At 36.3% G+C, this 18,874-nt stretch overlaps 1 protein-coding gene across 1 annotated transcript in view; it reads right to left on the reverse strand.

The window, feature by feature from the left end:
• MEI4 (meiotic double-stranded break formation protein 4) overlaps window positions 1-18,874 on the reverse strand; it is a 239,459-nt gene that overhangs the window by 204,148 nt on the left and 16,437 nt on the right. Inside the window, exon 2 of the mRNA XM_059177240.1 lies at window positions 145-390. Coding sequence (XP_059033223.1) covers window positions 145-376 — 232 coding nt within the window. The 5' untranslated portion in view covers window positions 377-390. The remainder of the gene's footprint in view (window positions 1-144; window positions 391-18,874) is intronic.

The following is an 18,874-nucleotide window of genomic DNA, read 5'->3' on the forward strand; positions in this document are numbered from 1 at the left end:
CTTGAGATTCTCTCCCTCTCCCTCTCCCCCTTCCCTCCCCGCTTGCTCTCTCTCTCTCAAAAATGGTTAAATACATCTTTTTAAAAAAATAAACAATAAAAACCCAGAATGATATACTTGCAGAAGACATTTTCATATACTCACCACTCTTAAATACTCCTGCACGCATCCTGCTCAGAAGAAGTTTGTGGCGTAATTGCAGAACTTCAGCTTCCAAGGCTTGGACTTTAGATCTCCACATTGACTCCTGCTCGGACACCACCTTTGCAAGGTGCTCTGTGTACTCTTTGCTGCTTGTGTCAGCTGGTGTCGAGCGGATAATTGCCAAGGCCAGAGCCAGCTTTGACGTTCTCAAATACCATGTTTGAGCATCCATCCTGACTTTTGTCTCTATCATTTCATAAGAAAAAAAATTCAGAAATTTCGTTTAACTTTTGCAGTGCATTTCATTTGCTCAAAATTGATTTTGCAGAGTAACGTTAATTAATATGTTTGTAATACAACTTGACACCAAGTAACAGAAAAAATTTTCTCAGGAACTGAAGAGAGTATGAAAAAATATGCAAAAGAAAAATGCATACACATGCATATTAAGTGTATTAAAATTTAAAAAGGTAGGTTCAGACAATTTGACAAATTCTTGGGGTGGAAAAAACACACATTAATTCATTTAGTGTTTTCTAACCAGAAGCACACATCAGAGTCTCTAAGGGAGCTTTAAAAATATGTACATATACATATATCTAGTCCCAAAATTCTCCCCAAAATTCAGATTCAGCAAATCTGGGAAGGGCACTCAGGCTTTTACATTTTGAAAGGAGACAACTCTGTAATCTGAACCACATTTAAATGCAAACCTTTCTCCTCAGACCCATTCTTCTAAGTCTTAGAGTCCTTGCTTCCCAGCCCTGCTGCATTCCTTCATGAACCATGACCTACTTGTTACTATTCCTGCCTTCAACAAGGCTCCTCCAATCTATACTGAGAACAATCTTTAAAATATTGGCATCATTTAAGTTGTAGCTGTGCTCTGATTCTGCACCTCCAAAGATTTCCAATTGCCACCATAAGCAAACTTTCCAAATCAGAACTGTATCAAGGTCTGTAATTGTAAGGACATGACAGACCACTGCGTTCATTGGACAAATACTATGACCCTCATTGAAGTATAAACCCCTTGTGGGCCTCCACAAGGAGGAGCTTTGCCCATAAAATGTGCTATGTAAAGATTCGTAATGAATAGTACAATGGTTCCAGAGAATTTAGGACCTTTGGTTGCCAGATCCAGTCTAACAAATTCAAATTCTTTACTCCACATTTCAAACTTTATGTTGTCCAGTTTCTCGAGCCTATCCTTCCACTGTGGTTCAATCATATCATCCAAACAGATGCACTCAGCCTAAACTCATTCCCATTCACATCTCTCTCCTGAATTTTCCCTGGTTGTGATTCCCTGACTCTCATAGCTGCCAAAGCCCTGAGTATATATCCTTCAAAGAACAATTCATATACCATCATATAAAACCTTTTCAGAGGTTTTATCACAACCTACAAAACTGTGTACCTATTTGGTATTCTATAGCTTAGCACTGAAAATACACAATCTAAGAGGAAGCATAATACCGCTTTATTATAATCAGAGATCAACATAAAAATGTATGTCTGATATGTTCATAACAGAATAATGTATCATTGAAAACTAGGACCAACAACCAAATAGTTAATAACAATAGGACAATTCAAATGAATATCATCTCTTAAGATAGGGTTTTTCAGAGATATTTTTTATTACCATGAGAAACTACTAATGATATGCTGAATGGAAAAACAGTGAGGACCTAAAATTATATGTATAGTACAATCCCAATTGTGTAAAATATGGGAAATATAAAAAATGTAAACGGGATTTATCTCTACTATATAATTATCAGTGATTATTATTTTCTTACCAACAGTTCTCTAAATTTTCCTAATTTTTGGCTATGAACATGTATGGAATTATAATTAGAAAAAAAATTATGAAGAACAGATTTCCAAAAGCAAAGTATAGTTACCATAGTGAAGCTACATAATATACCCAAGACTCGATGCTGTGAAGATAGACCAACTAATTAGAATTACAGCTGCACCTATTTTAGTTTCACAGAAACCATGTCACTCAGCTGGTTCATCCCTCATCTGCTTTGTCAGCAATGGGGGCCAGACTCCCTGCCTCTCAGTACTTCTGGAGAGCGCCTGTGGGCAGAATGCAGAAAGCAGGGATGACCCTCCCTAAAGAAGTAAGCCCACCATCAGATATAACAGTACAGACTAAAGATAACAATAATAACAATAATGGAAAATAATGACCTATTTAAAGTGTTTCGGGTAGAAAATGAGCTGATATTCAATTATGAATCATGGCTAAAAACTAAGAAGAAAAAAAAACGTGTTTATTAGCATAAGAGGACAAAATTCTCTGGATAACAGTATCACAGAAAACTCCCTGTCATCTTGCAAAGATTTTTAATTAATTGATTTAAGTAAGCTGATTAATTAAATGCTCTGATATTTAAGTCATCATATATGATTTGCTAACAGTCTTAAAACCATGCTGAATGTCAGTCAACAAAAAAAGAACAAATTATAAAGTCCTTCTGGATTCTAACTATCCCAGGGTCACTTGTCTGAACATTAATTAGAATTGTACCACAAGTGAACAGAAGTGATTGCTAATAGATATACTGGTACAGCCTTCTACCATACAAATTACACTCAAAACACACATAGAACTATAACCTACAACCAAACAGAAGCAGGCCTTTTAAACTGCTTCTCATATGTGTGTGTGTGTGTGTGTGTGTGTGTGTGTGTATAAACATATGCCATTTTTATCTAAGAATAACATTCCTATCCTCAAAGTTCCATTTGCAAGGTAAATTCTATTTCCCCTGAAATTTCATGGAAAAAAATATGAGCTTCCTAAACATATTCTCTACTTAAATGAGGAAAGACCCATAGTAACTTTCAGAAAGCCTTTTTAAAATTCAATTTATGCTCAAATAATTATCGTGAATAATTAAAATGAACATTAAATGTTCCCCAAGAAGGTATTTAGTGTCTTTGAATTCTTAACAGCAGAAAACACAAAATTTTAACAGTCTTTTTAGAATACAGCATTCTCTCAAATGAGCTTTCTTTTTCTTTACATTTGGGAATAGACCTTACCGTAGCAAAGTCCCCACAGGGCTACAAAGAAATCTAGTCACATTTCTTATGGTCCCTGTATTCTCCTTCAACCAATATATGCGGAAATGGCTACTCTGCAAACAGTATTTTGGCAATTTTTACCTGCCCTATTTCTCCTAACCTCACTTTTACCTACTGAACTTTAATATGTATCAACTAATTAATTCTCTAAACTGTCAAAACTGTTTTGAATTATAATCCTGAATTCTAAATTCTGTTCATCTCCAAGATCACTGATGAAAATTTCATGAACTAAAGAGCCCCCAATCATTCCTATATAAGAAGTGAAAGTTTAAATTAGGTAACTATTCAGGAGGATCTTTCTGTAATGTGCATCAAACACCTTCAAAATACTTATCCCCCTTTGGACCAGCAATACAAGTTCTAAGATCTTAAAAACATGACCAGAGTCACAAAAAAGTGTTAGACCCAAAGATGATCTTAAAGGATTATTTATAATTACTAAAACAAAACAACTGTCACCAGCTTGAATATCTAACAGACGCATTAAATTGTAACATATAATTAAATTTAAAATGTTTTTTAAAATATTTAAAACTATGGGAGAGTATTTCCCACACAATGTTAACTGCAGGATAAACATAAAATAGTAAATACAATAAAGCTGGAAAATTGGGGAAGGGGGAATCCATAGACATGAGACTGATTTATTGATAGATTTAGAGACAGAAAGGGGGGAGGGAAGTAAAGAGGAAAAGAAAAGAAAAGAAAGAGGGAAGGAAGAGGCAGGGAGACAGACCAGGATTATTCACCAAAATACAAACAAAACACTGAGTATGAGTTAAGGAAGTCTGATTTCATTTTCTTGTTTATGCTTTTCTATAGTTTCCATGCTTTCCACATAAACATTATAAAATGTGTTATATATGACAGAAAAAAAAATGTCTTAATACTAATCCTACAGAAAATTCCCTATTCAATATTTTTCAAATTACAAATTATAGGGAAAATGAAGATGAGTTTTGAATGAAGCCTCAAGTCTACACCCCTGATGAGAAGCTCCAGCCTGTAACTCTTACCTCCTCAGTTCTAAGAGATCTTCAAGTGTAAAACACACCACCAGTTCACCTACAGCTTGGGAGTAGAGGAGGGGTAACAATGAAATAATATCAGGTGAAACAAACTCAAAAATCTGAAGCTGTCAGAGTGCCTGCAGAATTGAGGAAACACAGTCAATGGAATGGGAATTCTGTCCTTTAAATTCCCTGACCTCCATCCTTGATCAGCTTTCCCCAAATTCTACTAAGCTTGTGGACTTCTGGCCTTTTTATGTCCACATGTAGATAGATGCTCCTTCATTCAGATGAATCTGGTGTTCCTTCCACTAATCCAAAGGACACAGTGGATTTTGGAGGTAGGGCAGAAAAACTTTAAAAGTGTTCCAGTAAGAGGGCACCTGGGTGGCTCAGTTGATTAAGGGTCTGCCTTTGGCTCAGGTTGAGATCCTGGGGTTTTAGATCAAGTCCCACATCTGGTTCCCTGCTCAGTGGGGAGAAGCAGACTCCCCACTGATATTTCCCCCCACCCATATTCTCTCTCTTTCTCTCTCTTTCTCATAAATTTTTTAAAAATCTTTTTAAAAAATTAAAAAATATAAAAACAAACAAAAAAAAACCTTTCTAACATGTGCAACCAGGAAGCTTCTAGTCACCGGATTCTCAATGCCAGCAATGTGGACTGGCAACTAAATACTTGAATGACTAAATAAGTGAATGAATGAATGAATATAATCAGTATAAGTCAGGCAGTCACAGAAGGCTGCTCAGCCAGCTTTTAATCACGGCTCTCATCATTAGGTCTATGTCAATTCATACCAGGGAGCATGGCACTAGAGGAGAAATGGATTAGGATGGGAATTTAATTAGTTTACTAAAGGTCACATTGGTCTCTCTTGACTCTGTAACACATCCTTTCTTGACTACTTCCAATGAATCTACTCCTTCTAAACCTATGTCTTTCTACAGCATACCCATAAACTTTCACCAAATAATTCCTGAGCAAAGAAAATACAAGAAAGACAAAATCTAGTTCATAAACAGGTTTATAGGAGAGAGTAAGCTATAAGGGAAAAATCTAGATTTTATCTCATGTGAATACAATAAATACTTGTCTTACCCGTAAAGCAAGGAACTGAAGAACATTCCCTAAATTACTGAAATGAACATCATAGGACAAAGTGAGTACAGGAGGAAATCCCTATTTGATATTTATCAAACTTCAGTCTGGGGCACAGCAAAGTTCAGGCAATGCCAGAACAGTAAACTACTATAAGACTTTTTGGATAATTAGTTTTGGTAAAGTTTGGACGAGGTCTGACACCTGATAGTTGGGTTAGGTCCAGCTGAAAAATTCTCTAATTATTGTTATAGTTTCAGCACACACTGTACTATGAAGTGCTCAGCAGAATAACATCATGTGCAATTTTACATAAAAGAATAAGGAATTCCTTTAGATTTCAAATCTTTCCACTTAATTATTAAGGGGCCTTTAAAAGCCTGCCCAGCAGAAAATCTGTTCATGACAAGAGACTAGTAAAGATAAAAGGCTGCTTGCTTTTTTTTTTTCCTTTTCAATTTCATCAAAACAGGCCAACTATCATTTTTCTCACATTGAAAAAGTTAATCATAGATTTTAATTGTCTACAGAGTTCCTCAACAACTGTTTTCTTTTTATGCAAATCCTCACCCCCTTTTGACTCCTCAATGCTTCTTTTCCATCATAGGAAAGGTTTTCTCTGGATTCTAAAGAAATGCTGCAGAACTTCATGTGGGGAAAATGCGTCACATTTTATAGATCAACAAAAAAGTACACTGATTCAGGAATGCAAAGTCATGTACATATAGCACAATCCTCAACCATCTTCCTCCACTGTGTAAATCCACAGAAGGGAAAGGAACTGGATACCTACTATTAACACATATTTAACAATGTAATTCAGAAGAACTGTAGGTGTTTCCTAATTATACTGGTATTTCACACACTGATATGGACATAATTCTTATGACAAAAGCAAACATCTTGTTCTCACAGGGTATATGAGAAAGTCTGATGACCTACAGAGCTCAAATCCACAAACTCCACAAATTTGGGATTTTTATAAGGTTACACTCTGGAAATGGAAAAAGCTACATGTCATAAAATGAGGAAGAATAGAGGATGAAACCAGAAACCAAAGAAACAACCAGAACAGGCAACTGAGAGATGTTCAGCCAATCGCAGGAGAGAGAAGCAGCCGGCTTCTGCAAGGAGCACAGAAGGCTGGGGAAGAGGGCGGTGGTAAGGCAGAGACCCTGGAAAGAGTAAAAGGCTCTATCCGAAGAAGTCCCATTTTTTAAAGGACACATTGGGAAATAAGATTTGCTTTCTAACTCCTATTACATAATACCTTCTTATACTTCCCTTCTGTGTACACCTAAGACATCAACTCAAAAAAGCACGAGCAGCCCCACAAAACATTTTCTTTAAGGCTGAAAAGTTGCCCTCATCTATCTCTCTCATTTAAATCTCACCAAGCTGACCACGGTGAATTACAGAGAGCAACTGAAATGCTTCATGGATTCTCATAGGCCTTCATTTATAAATAAGTCTAGGGGCACCTGGGTGGATCAGTGATTAAGCGTCTGCCTTCAGCTCTGGTCATGTTCCCAAGGTCCTTAGTTCGAGCCCCGCATCCTCCCTGCTTTCCCTCTCCCACTGCCCTTGTCTGTGTCTCCTCTCTCGCTCTCTCTCTCTCTCTTTCTGTCAAATAAATAAATAAATAAGTCTAATACATTGTTTACATTCACTTAGATTTGCCTTTAACAAATTAGAATTCTACTTTTACTAGCCTAAAACAGACTACTAAAAGAGAGGGGCAGCTTCACACATACCGAGTACTTTGATTTTTTTTTTTAAGATTTTATTTATTTATCAGAGAGAGAGGGGGAGAGAGCAAGCACAGGCAGACAGAATGGCAGGCAGAGGCAGAGGGAGAAGCAGGCTCCCTGCTGAGCAAGGAGCCCGATGTGGGACTCGATCCCAGGACGCTGGGATCATGACCTGAGCCGAAGGCAGCTGCTCAACCAACTGAGCCACCCAGGCGTCCCACTGAGTACTTTGATTTTCGGCATCTTCTAGCACATGATGTCCTCTGAATTTTTGTCCCTTTAAACTCAGCCCCTCAACTTGCTCCAGACAACAAACATACAGAGCCAATATAGCTTTTGTTGTATGTAAGCCATCACTCAGCACTGATCCTCAAGCTCTCATCTCCCAACTGTCCGCTCCCACCTGCTCCTGCCCAGGCTCCCAACCCAGTTCTATGGCATTATATGCTCCAAAATCAGACATACACACCATAGAATGTGCATCCTGTATCAATACAATGCTCTCCTCCATCAAGAACCTGGGAATTCACTGGATCCATGTTACTTATCTCCTGTTCCACTGAGTACCACTACAACCATCCCTAACCAACTAAAGAGTACCAGAAGAAGTTGCAGGCCATTCTAGAAATCAGCATAGTACCCTCCAGGGCACAAAAAACACCACAAGGGCCATGTTCCTGATACCAGGGGATGGCATCTGAAGCAGGAAGTGGTCCTAGCTTTCCCTCCACCACTATAACCAATACTTAGCTCTACCTATGTAATAGGAACCATTCAAGTCAAAAGTGTCAGCAATCCTGTGGTATAACAATTCTTGTCTACTTTTCCCAGGAAACCACATCAAACTTCCCAAATTCCCTATTTCTTCTACCCACCCAAACTTTCTATCTTCCTTAAGACTTAGATCTAGCCAACCTGAGATTATCAACTCAATCTCATGTTAGCCAAGAAACAGCCTCATAACGACACCATTGCCAGGCCTGAACCTTGGTGCCCATGCAAGTATAGGCAGAACAGAACTGCATTAGGTGTCTTTTTTTTTTTTCCCCTTTTAGGGAATGCTATTTGTATTAAGAATTTTTAGAATCTTTTTAAATGAGCTATGTTCTAATCATGAAAGAGGTCTTTTATTGGCAAGAATATCAATCTATTTCATCTTGTAAATGGGATACTCAAATGACAGTAACTAGCCTTAGCTGTATCAGTGTTCAGTTTTATTCTGGGGTTATCAATTAAAGTGATTTGTTTAAAGCCATAGTAATTTCTCAAAGTAGCTCATACCATAGAAGAAATTTAGATCTTGAACTCGTCGTGCTTCTATGTCTAAATCTATTTGTCCTTTCAGTGACCACAGACATTTGTAAGAGTTGGGTTTTATCCCCTTACAGATTTTACTGAAATAGAGAAAATAAAGAAAATTCATTAATTTACACATATACTTGGCAATTTAGCTCAAAAGAAAACTTCTACTTAGATGCTCTACCTAAGTTATTTGATTTGTGTCTGAAGGACTAAATTACAAATACGTAGGTTAAGGTAATTAACTATTCTCAAAAAAGATATATTGAAAGTAACTAAAATGCAAACAGTAAACAAAAGAAATCTGGAATGGGAGCACATGGGTGGCTCAATCAGTTAAGTGTCTACCTTCAGCTCTGGTCATGATCCCAGGGTCCTGGGATGGAGTCTCCTGTTCCACTGAGTACAGCCTCAGGCTCTCTGCTCAGCAGGGAGCCTGCTTAAACTTCTCCCTCTTCCTCTGCCTCTCACTCTGCCTACTTGTGATCCGCCTCTCTCACTCTCCCTCTGTGTCAAATGAATAAATAAAATCTTTAAAAAAAATTTGGAATGGCTCTATTAATATCAGACAAAAGAGACTTCATGACAAGAAAATATGAGAGACGTAGAGGAACATTTCATATGATTTTTAAAAGTTCAATTAATCAGGAAGATTAACAATCCTAAATGTGTATGAACATAATAGCAATAATAGAATTTCCAAATACAAGAAGAAAAACTGAAAACACATAAGGGAGACAAATCCACAATCATATGTGAAGATTTTAACACACTTCTTTCAGTAATTGATAGAATACCTAAACCTTGAATAATAATGATGATGATAAAAAGGATTTGAAAAATAATACCAACCATCTTGAACCAATTGACATTTATAGGACTTTACATCTTATAAATGCCGATGCATACATATTCTGTTAAAGTTCCCTTGGGACATTCAACAAGGTAGATCTAGATTGTATGTGTCAACAAAACAATTCCCATTAAATTCCGAAAGACTGACATCTTGTACAATATGTTCCCTAACCACAAGAAAAACAAAGAGAAATGTCTGGAAAATCTCTCAAATTATTTGGAAAACAAGCCACACACTTCTAAATAATATAGGAGACAAAAAATTTCAATATAATTAGAGTGTTATTTCAAACTGAATGTGAAAACGCAACTTGTTAAATTTTTAGAGAGGAAGCTAAACTACTTGTAAAAAAAATAATAGCTTCAAATATTGATTATATAAAAGAAGAATGACTTAAATTCAATGACCCACATTTCCACATTAGAAAATGAGAGAAAGAAGAGCAAAAAACAGAGGAAGTGAAAGGAAGGATATCATAAATATATTATCAGAACACTAGTAAATAGGAAATAAATAATCAAAAAATTTAACAAGGCAAAGTTAATTTAAAAAGAAAAGATTAATAGGGATGCGGAATGGCTCGGTTGTTAAGTGTCTGCCTTCCGCTCAGGTCATGATCCTGGCTCACGGGATCGAGCTCCATGTCAGTCTCCCGGCTTGGCAGGAAGCCTGCTTCTTCCCCTCCCACTCCCCCTGCTTGTGTTCCCTCTCTTGCTGTGTCTCTCTCTGTCAAATAAATAAATAAAATCTTTTTAAATAAATAAAATAAAGAAGAACTTATACAACATGAGAAAACCAAATAATCTAATTTAAAAATGGGCAAAAGATATGAAATGATACTTCCCCAAAGAAAACACACAGATGTACAACAGACACATGTAAAAAGGCTCAATATCTCTCATCAGAGAAATGCAGATCAAAATCATAATGAGATATCACTTCACACTTGACAGAATGGCTAAAATAAAAAACATAAGAAACAAGTGTTGAGGATATGGAGAAAAATCAATCTCCATACAGTGTTGGTAGGGATGCAAACTGGTGCAGCCATTGTGGAAAGCAATGTAGAAGTTATTCAAAAAATTAAAAATAAAACTACCCTACAACCTACTAATCACACTACAGGTATTTACCCAAAGAATATGAAAACAGTAATTCGAAAGGATATATGCACCCCTATGTTTATTGCAGCATTATTACAGTAGCCAAGTTATGGAAGCAGCCCAAGTGTCCATTGACAGATGAATGAATAAAGAAGTGATATATATAGACAGACAGATGGATAGATATATAGATACATACACACAAAAAATGCATGCATACATACATAGGGAATATTATTCAGCCATAAAAAAGAATGAGGGGCACCTGGGTGGCTCAGTCCGTTAAGTGTCTGACTTCGGCTCAGGTTGTGATCCCAGGGTCCTGGTATCAAGCCCCATATTGGGCTCCCTCCTCAACAGAGTGTCTACTTCTTCCTCTGCCTCTGCCCCTCTCCACACTCATGCTCGCTCTCACTCTCTCTCACAAATAAATAAATAAAATATTTTTAAAAATGAATTAAATCTTAAGACATATGGGTGGCTCAGCTGGTTGAGCATCTATCTGACTCTTGGATTTGGCTCAGGTCATGATCTCAGGGTCTTGAGACAGAGCATGGCATAGGGCTCCACACTCGGTGGGGTATATGCTTAAGATTCTCTCTCCCTCTGCCCCTCCCCACCTTGTGCTCCCAATCTCTGTCTCTCTCTCTCTCTCTCTCTCTCTTTCTCCCTAAAATAAATAAATGAGGAGTGCCTGAGTGGCTCAAAGGTTAAGCCTTAGGCTTTGGCTCATGTCATGCTCTCAGGGTCCTGGGATTAAGCTCGGCATTGGGCTCTCTGCTCAGCAGGGAGCCTGCTTCTCCCTCTCTCTACCTGCCTCTCCACCTACTTGTGATCTCTGTCAAACAAGTAAATAAAGTCTTGAAAAATAAAAAGAGAAGAATTTTTTATAAAATAAATGAAATAAAATCTAAAAAAAGGAAAACTTGCCATTTGCAACAACATGGATGGATGTAGAGAGTATAATGCTGAGCAAAATAAGTCAAAGAAAGATAAATATATATATATATATATATATATATATATATATATAATCTCACTCAGACGTGGAATTTAAGAAACAGAGCAGATGAACAAAAGAAAAAGAAAGAGAAAGAGAGACAAACCAAAAAACAGATTCTTCACCACTAGAGAACAAATAGATGGCTCCCAGACTAAAGGTGGAAGGGGGAATGAGTGAAATACTACTTAACATACTTAACACTGTATGTTAACTATGCACTGGAATTAAAATTAAAAAAAAAAAAACTAATGCAATATTATGCATAATCTACTCTAATAAATTTGATAACTTACAGTGAAATGAATACATTCCTTGAAAAAATATACTAACCAACATTGACAAAAGAAGTCAAAGAATTCTGAGTAGTCTTCTATGTATTAAAGAAATTAACATTTATTAAAAACCTCACAACACTCAGGATGCCTGGGTCACTCAGTTGATTGTGCGACTGCCTTAGGCTCAGGTTATGGTCCTGGAGTCCCAGGACCGAGTCCCACCATCAGGCTCCCTGATCAGCTGGGAGTCTGCTTCTCTCTCTGACCCTCTCTCCTCTTGTGCTCTCTCTCTCTCTCTTTCAAATTAAAAAAAAAAAAAAACAAACAAACAAAAACACCTCACCACACTCAAAAAAAAAAAAAAAAAATCAATTCCCATGTGGTTTCACTATAAAATTCTAGTAAACAATGAAAGAAGAAATTGTGCCAAGAAATTGTACCAAATTTTGCATCAAGTTTGTACAAAATCTTTCAAAAAATAAAGGATAGAATAAACCCCACAAACTCTTTTTGTGAAAAACAGAGAAAAAGGAAATATCATAACTTGTTTTATAATTTGATATGTATATTGATACAACCTTGATACCAAAATTTATAAAAATATTACAAAGAGTAAAAAAAATACACTACAAAACAATATGTGTAATAAACACAGACTCAAAAATCCTTTACACAATGCTAACAAACCAAACCCAGCAATATATTTAAAAACATCATCACTGAAGAGAGTTTTTTGAAGAAAGCAAGATTGGTTTAACATTCAAAAATCAATCACTGTAATTCAACATAATAAGATAACAAACTATTTAAAAAGCAACATATGTTCATCTTAATAGTTTCTTAAGAAATATCTGAAAAGTTCAAACTGGTTCATGATTTAAAAAAAAAACTCTCTATAAAGAAAACAAATAAAAATAAAAGAGTTTTTACTCACTGTGATAAAATCCACAGGGAACATTACCCTGAATGATGAAACAATGTATGCTTTACCTCTAAAACTGAAAACAAAACAAAGATATCCACTCTTCTCATTTCTATTAAATACCTGACTAGAAATAACAGAGAGTGGAATATAAAAAGAAATAAAAATATATAGTTTGGGGGCGCCTGGGTGGCTCAGTGGGTTAAGCCGCTGCCTTCGGTTCAGGTCATGATCTCAGAGTCCTGGGATCGAGTCCCGCATCGGGCTCTCTGCTCAGCGGGGAGCCTGCTTCCCTTTCTCTCTCTCTGGCTGCCTCTCCATCTACTTGTGGTTTCTCTCTGTCAAATAAATAAATAAAATCTTTAAAAAAAATATATATATATAGTTTGGAAAGAAAGAAGTAAAATTCTACTTACTAAAATAAAGAATGAATGTCTACAGAAAACCCTAAGGAATCTTAAAACAAGCAACTACCAGAATTGAGTGACATTAGCTGGATCTCAGTACACAAGGTCAGCATGCAAAAATCTATTATATTTTTACACAAAAGTTAGAATTTTTAAAATAATAATAATTAGAAATAAGTTTTACAGTAGATGTGAAAGACTTCTACCTTGAAATCTATAAAACACTGTTGAATAAGTTTAAAGCTCTAAATAAATTAAGACATATACTGTGTTCATGGACTAGACGAGATAATATTACTAAGACCTTAATTCTCCTCAAATTGACCTCTATACACCATCCTAATCAAAATTCCAATCAACTTCCTAGTAGAACTTGACAAATTATTTCTAAATTTTATACTAGAATAGCCTGAAAAAAGAACAAAGCTAAAAAAAATGAAATTGCTTGATCGCAACACTTAATATACAAAGCAATCAGGACCAGGTGGTATCAGAATAAAGACAGACAAATAGATCAATGGAATAAAACAACAAATTTAGAACCAGAGCCACACTTTCACAGTCAATTCATTTTCAATAAGGGCACCTTGGCAATTGGGAAAGTAAGGTATTTTTAACATATAATGTTGAAACAGTTAAATACATGGAGAAAATGAACACTGCCATCTCTTCATATCTTACACACACACACACACACACACACACACACACACATTTTAGCTGAATCATAGCCCTAAATGTAAAAACTGAAACAAAAACTAAAAACACAAAAACATGGTAAAAAAAAAATCATGGGGAACTAGAAGGTCTTATGCTTAGCGAAATAAGTCAGTCGGAGAAAGGCAACTATCATATGATCTCCCTGATATGAGAAAGTGGAGATGCAACGTGGAGGGTTTGGGGGTAGGAAGGGAGGGAGACAAAACATAAGAGACTCTCAATCTCACAAAACAAACTGAGGGTTGCAGGGGGAAGGGGGTAGAGAGAGGGTGGTGGGGTTATGGACATTGGGGAGTGTATGTGCTATGGTGAGTGTTGTGAAGTGTGTAAACCTGGCAATTCACAGACCTGTACCCCTGGGGTTAATAAAAATGATATGTTCATAAAAATAAATAAATAAATTTAAATAAAGAAATCATGGGAATGATGATTTGGAGAAGTTATAAAAAGCACTAATCAGTACAGAAACACTGACAGACTTTATCAAAATTAAGTCTGCTAGTCATCAAAAAACATCATTAAGAAAACAAAATGCAAAACCACAAACTGGGAAGAAATATTCACTATATATCTTACAAAAAACTTGGAAATGACTATATGGCTATTTTTTTCATTAAGGAAAAAAGACAAATAATCCAACTAAAAATGGCCAAAAGACATATATATATCATAAAAGTAGCTGCAAAAATAGTCAATAATCATAAGGAAAGGTATTCAACACTATTTTTCTTATCCAATAAGAAAAACAGAAATCAAAATCACAGCAAGACACCACTTTATATACACAAGAGGAGCTGAAAAAATAACAAGTGTGTGAAACTACAGGGACTTTCATGTGTAGCTGGTGTAAACACAAATTGGCATAACCATTTCTGGAAAAGGTTTCACCTTTCACTCTAAGGTTTCTTGGAAGGTTGAACATACATGTCCCTATAGCCCAGAAAATCCATTTTTACCCAAAAGATAGAAAAATATATGTCATAAAGACTTATATAAGAATGTTCATAGCAGGTTTATCCATAATAGCTAAAAACTGGAAATAGCCCATGTGTTCATCAAACAAATTTTGGTATATCCATACAATGAAATACTACTCAGCAATAAAAAGGAATGAACTTCTGATAGATTCAACACTGTAGATAAATTTCATAACATTATACTGAGGGAATAATGACTTACACAAAAGTTTACATACTCTAAGTTTCCACTTAAACGAAGCTCTAGAACAAACTAATCAATGGCAGACAAAATAAGAATAATGTTTCATTATGGCGAGAAGAAGAATGGCAAAGGGATTAGCAGGAAAGAAGACTGAAGGGATTTTCAGAGCTCAGGTAAAGTTCTATATCTTGATATGAGGCTGGGTGGGATACAAAGGTGTGTTAAGTTGTCAGAGCCATCAATGGTACAGGTAATATTTTCCAGCCCATTGCATGTAAATTGTGCCTTGATAAAACAAGGGATTCCTAGCAGGGATGGAGTTTAAAGGGGCCAGATTTTAAACTCCACCTTAAAACAACTAGAAAACAAAACAAAAAATATACATCAACAGTTCTCAAACATTGGACAGAAAGCAGTGCAGGGCAATAATTCCCTACAGAAGGCATACAAACAAAGTGAGCCCCACACCACAGTCTATTGGCTGAAGGCAGTTTGTAGGCCACAGTTGAAGGAGGTAGAACCCAGACAGAGCCTGTATATCTTAGTGAACTGAGAAAACTGAGATGGGAATTTAGAGAGGTCAGACATACAAGAATTGGTCCGAGTAGAGTATTAAATAGCAAAAGAGCTCTGGAAATCTGCAGAGGGGTTCCCTCAGAATTTTGGCTAGTGATCTGTGCATGTGAAAGCAAAGTATCCAATGTTCAGTGGCTCTACTGTTTTTCCACTACCTAACAGTAAATGACAGGAACAAATCCTTTAAAGGAAGGACATGACAAAAGGTTAAGCAAAAAAACCTAACCACTTGCACTCCACTTTGACCACCTGCTGCTGCTGCTACATTTCAGAGAATGGAAGGCCAACAAAGAGCAACGGGGAGAAAGGCAGTCCATGGAAATGTGGCTCTTCATGAATGCAGAGAATAAAAAGCAGTCCAAAAACAGAATTGGTATTTCCTCCTCCTCTATTCTATTTCAGTGGGTCTCACACTTGAACCTGCCTCACACTCACAGAGAGGGCTCATTAAACACAGATTCTCAGGATCCACCCCTAGAATTTCTGGATTAGCAGGTCTGTAATTGCACTTTTTACATGTTCCCAGGTCATATTGATGCTGCTAGTCTGAGGACTACACTTAAAGACCCACTGCCATACTCTATTCCTGGGAAAAACACTTTCAAAAGACTAATTACTATCTCTAAGCAATGGTCTATTCCCAAATTGCTATGACCATCAGCCCTAAAACAAACAATAGAAATCATTCATATTTTAGGCTCATCGCTCATTACACCATAATCTTGTGAAGTATTTCTTAACTTCCACTCCTCCATACCATACCATATTTTTTTTCTATTTTAACATATTAGGAAAGTGAAATTCCAAGACATTTTTATACACTCGTCCTTAATCCTACAGCCCAGGTCTGATATCAGGGCACATGCTCTTTCCTGTGTACTGTGCAGCCAACCCTACAAAATCCCCATGTAATTGGGGATTAGCTATTGATACCCACCCACACTGAGGCTGCACCCTATATGGTGCTAAATGAAAGAGTCTAAATTCCATTTTGAATCTGAACAATACATATGTGACTAGACTACTGACAAAAGGATATTCTGTCATATCCCATGAAGCCCAACTTCATAAAAACCTGCTTTAACCGGAGCTGAGCTTCAGTCCTCCAATCCTAAGAACCGATAATACCCAACATTTAATAAGTGTTTCCTAAGTGTCTGTTAGCAACTTTCAAATATACTATGTAGTATATTTGATGTACATTATATTCCAAGAATCAATTAACTTCAGATAAACCTCTTAATATTTCTTGTAGAATTTTCTTGGGTAAGCAGATCAAAGAGATGCAAAGGTCTTGATCATAAGCCTGACAGCCGTCATTCTATAGACCACTAACTTCTATTTTTACCTCAAAGACTAAACATGTGGTCAGACTTTTAATAACCATTCTGTTTGGTATATGGCAAGTCAGTAACAGTAATTCAGTTCCACAAACATATTGAGTATATATAAGACTAGAGGCCAAAACTGTGTTAGAATCTGATCAAAGATGAATTAGATATATTCCTTGCTTTATTTAAAGTTCATAATAATGGAAGAGGGGATAAGGGGCAGAAGATAGTTAAAAATTCAGCTTATTTCAATCTTATAAGCGATTTAATCAAAATCAGTATAGGGGTGCCTGGGTTGCTCAGTCAGTTAAGCATCCAACTCTTGATTTCAGCTCAGATCATGATTTCAGGGTTGTGGGACTGAGCCCCATGTCAGGATCCACAGTCAGTACAGAGTCTGCTTGTCCCTCTCCCTCTGCTACCCCCCCATTAAATAAATAAATAAAATATTTTTTTTTAAATCATAAAATCATAGTATGAAGGATGACACCCATGGGGTCATCCACGCCTCTATGGCCCCTACCCAAAAGCTCTTAAACATACTCAGTGGGTCTCTAAGAAAGAGAATGCCTGGAATACTCCAAGCCAACATCCAATGACATCACTGCTTTACTACAGAGCATGCAGATACCACTCAGGAATCTTACTGAGGGCATCACTGGGTTTTTTATCCTTTTCTGAAATCAATAGCAATTGTTATTAACAGTAAATCATTATAAAAGTTACAATCATTTTATAGTGAAGTGAAGCTACAATTTATGACTGGTAATGATAAAAATGAAGATAAATCATTGAGATCCTGATGACAGGTAAATTAAGAGACATCAAGAGATAAAACAATGGTTTTTATGAAGCTCTCTTCTTATAAGTCCTTATATTTGTGAGTGGTTACAGGAAAGACAACAAGATTTTAAGAATTCTGGATACTGACAACCCAAGTTGCATTGTTGATAAGCTCTCTTTGGCCTGGCAAGACCACGACTGTGTAACTCAGGCCATTAATTCACTGTACAACTAAGATCAGAAAGATGATGATGAGTGGTGCACCTGGGTGGCTCAGACAGTTAAGCATCTGCTTCGGCTCAGGTCATGATCCCAGGGTCCTGGGATCAAGACCCACATCAGTCTCCCTGCTCATCAGAAAGTCTGCTTCTCCATCTGACCATCACCGCACTCTCATGCTCTCTCTCTCTCTCTCTCTCATAAATAAATGAAATCTTTAAAAAAAAAAAAAAAAAAAGATGATATGACTAAGTAGAGAAGCTTGAAAAGGCCATGAAGACAGCCATAAGAATGAATACCTCAGGATCACTCTACTGAAATTGTATCCAAAGTCTCTGCTTCCTCCTCCATTACAGTTAGTAAAAGCCCATCTGAATTACTCATGGCTACCATGAACTTTCTGCACAAGAAGGAGCGTGCACACGTATGAATGATCACTTTACTGCAGGTGAAAGGTTTTTATTAATATATACACTAATAATCAGAATTCTGTGAACACTGATATTTTATCCATGGTTTCTTCTCCCCCCCTTAACTCTCATTTTACAAAAAAAATATTAAGTCTGAACAGAAAATTTATCATAGTAGATATCATAAAACAGTGGGCTCTGTTTTAAGTAAACTGGTATTGATAAAAGATATGTTAACTACAGGTAACCCAACTTTGACTCTCATTTTTTTAAAAAAAGGTCATTCTTGATATTTTCATCTTTAGCTTTAAGGAGAACTTTTAAACTAAATTTTACTCCCTCAATATGGAAGGTTTCTTTAACTAGAGACACATAAATGATAATGAGGAAAAAAATGACAAATTTTACTACATTAAAATTTTAAAAGTCTGTTCATCAAAAAAATAGCAAAAGAATAAAAAGAAAAGCCACTGCCTAAGAAAAGAAATTTCAACACATATAGTCAATAAAGGGTGAGGAATCATAACATCTAAAGCTTGTCCATGAATCAATAAAGAAAAAATGAGCAAAAGAGATAAATGGTCAAGTCACAGAAAAGTTAATAAAATGGTCTGCAAACATATGAAAGATTGTCACATATATTCACCAAGAGATATGTTCAAAACTCTTCACAACTTCATTATAATAAAAATTA

This window comes from Mustela lutreola, chromosome 6 (genome assembly GCF_030435805.1).
Source record: "Mustela lutreola isolate mMusLut2 chromosome 6, mMusLut2.pri, whole genome shotgun sequence".
NCBI lineage: Eukaryota > Metazoa > Chordata > Mammalia > Carnivora > Mustelidae > Mustela > Mustela lutreola.